The 7,736-nt window shown below is 50.6% G+C and overlaps 1 protein-coding gene across 1 annotated transcript; it reads left to right on the top strand.

The window, feature by feature from the left end:
- Positions 1–2,716: 2,716 nt before the first annotated feature.
- LOC129081040 (uncharacterized) lies at positions 2,717–7,295 on the top strand. Its single transcript, XM_054586601.1, is given in 2 exon segments — positions 2,717–3,412; positions 3,504–7,295. Coding segments are annotated over 2 exon segments (4,488 nt in total).
- The last annotated feature ends 441 nt before the right edge of the window (positions 7,296–7,736 follow it).

Here is a 7,736-nt window from a genome sequence, read left to right on the forward strand (position 1 = left end):
TTTCCATAGTGGCTGCACCAGTCTGCATTCCCACCAACAGTGGACTAGGGTTCCCTTTTCTCCACAGCCTCGCCAGCACCTGTTGTTTGTGGATCTGCTTATGGTGGCCATTCTGACTGGTGTGAGGTGGTACCTCATGGTGGTTTTGATCTGCATTTCTCTGATGGCTAGTGATGCTGAGCATCCTTTCAAATGCCTCTGGGCCCTCTGTATCTCCTCCTTGGAAAAGTATCTGCCCAGGTCCTTTGCCCGTTTTTTGATTGGATCGTTTGTCTTCTTGGAGTGGAGTCGAGTGAGTTCTTTATATATCTTGGAGATCAAACCTCTCTCTGAGGTATCATTAGCGAATATATTTTCCCATACGGTTGGCTCCCTTTTCATTTTGCTGATGGTTTCTTTTGCCTTGCAGAAGCTTCTTATTTTGATGAGGTCCCACTTGTTTATTCCTTCCTTTATGTCCCTTGCTTTAGGAGACATATCAGTGAAAAAATTGCTGAGTGGGATATTTGAGAGTTTCCTGCCAATGTTCTCCTCTAGGACTTTGAAGGTGTTGCGACTTATATTTAAGTCTTTTATCCATCTTGAGTTTATTTTTGTGTATGGTGTCAGCTGATGATCCAATTTCAATTTTTTGCATGTAGCCGTCCATCTCTCCCAACACCATTTGTTGAAGAGGCTATTATTGCTCCATTTTATGCTTCTGCTGCCTTTGTCAAATATTAGATGTCCATAGAGACCTGGGCTTATTTCTGGGCTTTCTATTCTGTTCCCCTGGTCTATGGGTCTGTTCTTGTGCCAGTACCAGATTGTTCTGAGTATAGTGGCTTTGTAGTAGAGTTTGATGTCCGGTATTGTGATCCCTCCTACTTTGTGTTTCCTTCTCAAAATTGCTGCGGCTATTTGGGGTCGTTTATGGTTCCATATAAATTTTTGAAATGTCTGTTCTATTTCTGTGAAATACATCATTGGTATCTTAATAGGGATTGCGTTGAATCTATAAATTGCTTTGGGTAGTATGGACATTTTGATGATGTTAATTCTTCCAATCCATGAGCACGGTATATGCTTCCATTTATTTGTGTCTTCCTTAATTTCTTTTTTCAATGTTGTATAGTTTTCTGCATACAGGTCTTTTGTGTCTTTGGTTAAATTTATGCCTAGGTACTTTATTTTTCTTCTTGCTATATTGAATGGTATTTTTTCTCAGAAATCTTCTTCTATTGCATTGCTGGTGTACAAAAACGCCCTTGATTTCTGAATGTTGACTTTGTATCATGCTGTTTTGCCAAATTCACTTATTAGGTTGAGGAGTTTTTTGGTAGAGTCTACAGGGTTCTCTATGTACACTATCATGTCATCTACAAACAATGATAGCTTTACTTCCTCCTTTCCTATTTGGATGCCTTTTATCTCTTTCTCTTGTCTGACCGCTGTGGCTAGGACTTCCAATACGATGTTGAAAAGAAGTGGTGAGAGCGGACGTCCTTGGCGTGTTCCCGATTTTAGTGGGAAAGCTTTCAGTTTTTGCCCGTTGAGTATGATATTGATGAAGGGGCCAAACTTTAAAACTAGGTCAAGTCTGGGCCGAAACAAGAAACAGGAACTAGGAACTAAGCTGAAAGACTAAACAACCTCAGGGTGCTGCAACTTGCAGATGGGACAAGAACAACACGGATATGAGCAGACTAAGGGGAACAAGTTGACCCAAACTAGAACAAACAATACCCCAAGATGAAGGGAAGAATTGGAGCCCCCCTTAGTAACAAGATAGGACAACGGTTGAGCCTTGCCTCAGATAAACAGCCTGACCACAGAGTAGGGGGGCCCAGTATCAGCCTTGAACCCAATCAGTAGAAAAGAAGCTGCCTAAAGTAGCCTATCGCTAACTGCCACTTCCCGCCCTTGTATCCTGCTTGCTTGCTCTGCTTATAAAAACCCGTGTACCCTTACAGCAGCGTGCCTTTTTCCTTTCGAGGGAAAGGTGGCCCCTGTGCAGGTAAAAATTGGCCAAATAATAAAGCGTGTGTGATCAAACTCTAATTTCTGAGCTCATACTTGCGGGGATCGTAACATTTGGAGGCCCCAGCGAGATTCCCCCTTTGTGGCGTGAAAGAACGGGAATCAAAAGGACCAGCTCGAGTTGGGTGAGTTAAACTGAGAATTCTCTTAAGGGGAAGGAAAGGCTAGCCTATGCAGCCCTGAGGTGGTAGGTGAGACGTCACCGGCAGTCCACCCAGGGGGCTCCCAAGGAGGGGACGCCCTCGGGAGTCGTGACAGGGTCGCCTGAGGTCAGTTTTGGTGCGCAGCGTGGGAAGAAACGGGTACGGGAGCGCATGCGAAAGTGCCGTGTGAGTGAGTGAGTGCCTGTCTGTGTGACTCCACGGGACAGCGAGCCTACGGAATCTGAGTGGGCCCCAACCTGCGAGTCCTCGGTCTGTCATATGGCATAACGGCTGGGAGGTAACCCGGATTCTACTCGGGCAGCCTTAGCTAAGACAGACCCAAGTCCTTCGCGAGAGGAGAGGCCAGGCGAGCGAAAGTGAAAGTGCTTTCATCGTTCCCGTCTGTCTGAGTCGTCTCCTTAATGTGCGTGTGTGAGGCCGGCTGAAGAGTGAACGGCGTAAGTGAGAGAGTGGTGTGGAGCCTGGCCGCGTGTTTAATCTTGACCCTCCTCGGTCTCATAAGTCACGATCTTTGGACCCAAATACGTAAAGACATGGGACAAGGGGGATCCACAGGAGCGGTCGAGGGTTCACCTTTGGATTGCATCTTGAAAAACTTCTCTGATTTCAGAAAGCAGGCAGAGCGCTATGGAGGGAATCCTCCCGACCCGGAGACCCTCCGAACGTTCTGCCAGCTTGAGTGGCCCACCTTTAATGTTGGGTGGCCGACTGAGGGAACTTTCCAATTGCCAATTTGTTTCTCGGTCCAACGAGTCACCTACGTGGTGCCTCATCCGGACCAGCAAATCTACATCAATGTCTGGACGGATATTGCCACGGATAGGCCGGGCTACGTCCGGAAGTGCAGCCAAGGGCAGGCAGGGACAAACAGGAGGGGTAGAGCGGTGTGCCTAGCCGTTGGATCGGGAGAGAGGAGAGGCCCCCAAAGAAATAGCGGAAGGGGGGGTGCTGAGCCCCAGCCTTCGTCGGAACCTGAAGGAAACCGACCGTATCCAGTCCTGCCAGCCCAGCCCGAGGACCCCTTAGATCCTGTTAATGCCCCACCGCCGTATCCCACCCTGGCGGCACCCGATTCCTCCGAGCAATCCGGGGAAATTGTTAGTCCGCCCCACACCCGGGGAGGGACCTCTTACAGTGGTGAGGGACAGAAAGGCTGGCGCGCTCCGGACTCTAGAGAGCCGGCCCTGCTACCGCTCCGAGAGGCGCCCACGGCCCCGGACGCCCCTAGGGCGCCTCCTAGGCTAATCTATGTCCCCTTTTCCACGAGTGATCTATACAGTTGGAAACACCAGAACCCCCCCATTCTCTGAGAAACCCCAGGGCTTGATTTCCCTACTGGAAACTATATTCCGGACCCACCAGCCCACATGGGATGATTGCCAGCAGATATTGCAGACCCTGTTTACGTCTGAGGAAAGGGAAAGGATCCTGAGGGAAGCAGGGAAGGCGGTTATGGGGGAGGAAGAAGGGACAGCGGGAGGAAGAAGGGAGTTGGAGGAAATACTCCCCTCCATCCCCCCTGATTGGGATCCGAACACTGGAGGGGGAAGGGAGGCACTTCTGCAGTACCGCTGAGCTCTTCTGAGGGGATTGCGGGGGGCAGCCCACAAGCCCACAAATTTTGGGAAGGTGAGTGAGGTAGTGCAGGGACGAGACAAGACCCCTGGCGCATTCCTGGAAAGATTAATGGAGGCGTACAAGGTATATACCCCATTAGACCCAGAGGCAAGGGAGAATAGGAGACTTGTAAACATAGCCTTTGTCACGCAATCAGCCACGGACATAAGGAGGAAATTGCAGAAGATAGAGGGATTTGAGGGAGAGAATATCAGTAAACTGCTAGAAATAGCCCAAAAGGTATATGTCAACAGGGATGACCCAGAGGTTGGGAAGGCTAGGGAAGTAGCAAAAATTCTGATAGTGGCGCAGAGGGAAGGAGGTGCACCCAGAGGGAACCCCGGTAGGGGGAACAGAGAAAGGAGGGGAGCCCGGCTAGAGAAGGATCAGTGCGCCATCTGCAAGGAGAAGGGGCACTGGAAGAGGGAATGCCCCAAGAGGAAGGGGATAGAGGAGCTAAGGGGGACCCCTGGGGTGCTCCTGCAGACCCTAGACTGACGGGGCCAGAGCTCCATAAGCATTGGCTCCCGGGAGCTCATGGTCACCTTGACAGTCGAAGGAAGACCAGTTGATTTCCTAGTCGACACAGGAGCCACATGTTCTGTCCTGAAGCAGCCCCAAGGAAAACTGGAAAAGGAAACAGCCAAAATTATAGGAGCCACCGGGAAATCAGAGACTTATCCTTGGACAAGTGCGAGAATTACGGACCTTGGAAAAGGGACAATCACTCACTCTTTTCTGATTATACCGGATTGCCCCTACCCTCTGCTAGGAAGGGACTTACTTCAAAAGTTGCAAGCCTCCATAGTGTTCAAGACACCCAAGGAAGAGAAGGGGGACCCCAGATTAGAAGTTACTGTTCCCCTGTTGGAAGAGTACCTGCTAGCTGTGAGTGAGGCCGAGCCTCATTCCACTGGAGTTCCCCAGGCACTCTGGGAAAAGATACCTGGGGTATGGGCAGAGACCAACCCCCCAGGACTGGCAGTACATCAGGCGCCAGTAGTAGTCCAGTTATTGAGTACAGCCACCCCAGTGCGAATCAGGCAGTATCCGATTCCCGCCAGAGCCAAGGAGGGGATAGCTAAGCACTTGCTGCGGTCACTGGCCGCTGGAATTCTAAAGAAGCGCCAGTCCCCCTGGAATACTCCCCTGCTGCCTGTGCAGAAACCTGGGACATCTGATTTCCGCCCTGTACAAGACTTAAGGGAAGTGAATGCCCGGGTAGAGACAATACATCCCACAGTGCCAAATCCTTATACGCTTTTGAGTGCTTTGTCTCCTACCCACAAATATTACTCGGTCTTAGACTTAAAGGATGCATTCTTTTCCATCCCACTGGCACCCCAGAGCCAAGAAATTTTTGCCTTTGAATGGAATGACCCTGAGCATGGCCTGGGAGGTCAGTACACCTGGACAAGGCTGCCCCAGGGCTTTAAAAATTCCCCTACCATTTTTAACGAGGCTCTCAGCCAGGATCTACAAGAGTACAGGAGAAAACACCCCGAGGTAGTACTCCTACAGTACGTAGACGACCTTCTCATGGCTGCGTCCCACGCCAGTGATTGCGAGCAGGCAACAGAGGACTTGTTGAGGGAGCTCGAGAGGCTGAGATACAGAGTCTCAGCCAAGAAGGCACAAATCGTGTCTACCAAGGTAAGCTACCTGGGGTATGACCTGAGCGGAGGATTAAGAACCTTATCTGAGCTAAGGGTCCAGACTATCCTATGGATACCAGAGCCAACCACCAAACGGCAGGTGAGAGAATTTCTAGGAGCCGTGGGATACTGTAGGCTCTGGATCCTAGGGTACGCCAGGCTTGCTCAGCCCCTCTACGACATGACAAAGGGGAAAGAGACTGAGTTTGCCTGGACTGAGGAGGGGCAGAAGGCGTTTTGGGCCCTGAAGGAAGCCCTTGAAGAGGATGAAGTAGTGTGGAAACAAGCTCTGCCCAAGGGGACATCGGCCCAGAGAGCAGAGTTGGTCGCACTCACCCAAGCCCTCCGGATGGCCGAGGGAAGGACGGTCAACATTTACACGGACAGCAGGTATGCTTTTGCAACAGCCCATGTGCATGGGGCCATCTACCGGGAGCGCGGGCTACTGACGGCTGGAGGTAAGGAAATCAAGAATCGCCAGGAAATCCTAGACCTGCTGGATGCACTGTGGATGCCCAAGAAGGTAGCCATCATTCACTGCCGAGGGCACCAGAGAGGAAGTGACCCCGTGGCGAGGGGTAACGCCCTGGCTGACCTGGCGGCCAAAGAGGCGGCGGGAGAGGAGGCTGCAGGAGTACTCCCCATGGTGCCTACCCCAGTGCTACCTTCCCCGCCTACCTATAGTAAGGGAGAGGAAATAGAAGGGAGGAGGCTAGGGGGAAAGGTAGACAAAGGAGGTTGGATGATGCTCCCGGATGACAGGCTTTACCTGCCCCAGGGAGTGCTAACCCATGTAGTCCGAGAAATGCATGCGAGCTCACACCTAGGGCGGGGAAAACTAGAAAAGTTAATATTAAAATATTACAGGGCTCCTAATCTAAGGGAGGTTATAGAGTCTGTAGTGTCCAGATGCCAGACATGCGCCAGGGTAAACGCACAGAATCAAAAATGCCCTCAATTTATCAGGCGTAAGGGAAATGCCCCTGGAGAGATCTGGGAGGTTGACTTCACTGAAATGTCAAAAGGGAAATCGGGATACAAATACCTCTTAGTTCTAGTAGACACCTTCTCGGGCTGGGTGGAGGCCTTCCCCACAAAGGGTGAAACGGCAGCCACGGTAGGGAAAATCTTAGTCCAAGAAATAATTCCCAGATATGGCATTCCCGTGGCGATTGGATCAGATAACGGGCCTGCCTTTGTATCCCAAATATCCCAAAATCTAGCCGGGAGATTGGGCATCACCTGGAAATTGCACTGTGTGTATAGACCCCAAAGCTCAGGGCAGGTAGAGAGAATGAATCGGACCTTGAAGGAAACAATTAAATTAAAGGAGGAGCTCAGGGAGAACTGGGTAGAATTGCTCCCCTTCGTCTTATTTAGGGCTCGATGTACCCCGTACACAGGAGGGTGGACGCCTTATGAAATCATGTACGGGCAGCCTGTGCCACTAGTGCCCAAGCTGACTAGAGAGGAGGTGGAGGCCTCTAATCATAACTTTCTAAAGTCCTTACAGGCACTGCAGGCCCTCAGAGAAGAAGTCCGGAGCCTACGAAGGGAGGAAAAGGAGGCAAATGAAAGAGGCGGTGCTGGCGAACTAAGGACACTGAACCCCGGTCAATGGGTATGGATCCTGAACCACCGGCGAGGAAGCCTTGAACACAGGTGGATCGGGCCATTCCAGGTACTGCTAAGCACCCCGACTGCCGTTCTGGTGGCTGAGAAACCCTACTGGATACACCTCTCCCACATTAAGCCAGCTCAGAACCCCAGTGAAGAAAAACCATGGAGAGTTCGACAGGACCCAGGAAAGCCTCTCCGGCTCTCTTTTACCCGCTCTTAATATTGATTGGACTAAATTGGGAAACGAGCGGGTATGAGCTCCGGGAATGGGTGTTAATAAGGACGAAGGATGGAACTGTACTTGCCAAGAGACCACTTTAAAATTAGCAGATTTTCATGGAAACGGGACATGCTACGTCCTAGCTAACTTTTCTTCCACATTATATGAGAATTATTGTACCAGCTATATATATATGCAGAAGCAGACCCCCATACAAGAGGAGGAACCTGAGATTCTAAAGGCTCAGGAAGGGCTATGGTTTGCTTGTACAAGAGGAGTCATGAAATGCATAGCCCCCATAAACCCTGATATTTGTGTTAGTGCCTATATCATTCCCCAAGTTTATCTATATGGGGGGAGATTCCAACTTCCTGCCACAACCCTCCCCTCGAGTTAAGAGGGTCCCCCTGCTTGTCCCCATCGTAGCTACAATCGGAATAG

Source organism: Pteronotus mesoamericanus, unplaced genomic scaffold, assembly GCF_021234165.1.
Source record: "Pteronotus mesoamericanus isolate MK-2021 breed Mesoamerican mustached bat unplaced genomic scaffold, CSHL_Meso_final contig_94, whole genome shotgun sequence".
Lineage (NCBI taxonomy): Eukaryota > Metazoa > Chordata > Mammalia > Chiroptera > Mormoopidae > Pteronotus > Pteronotus mesoamericanus.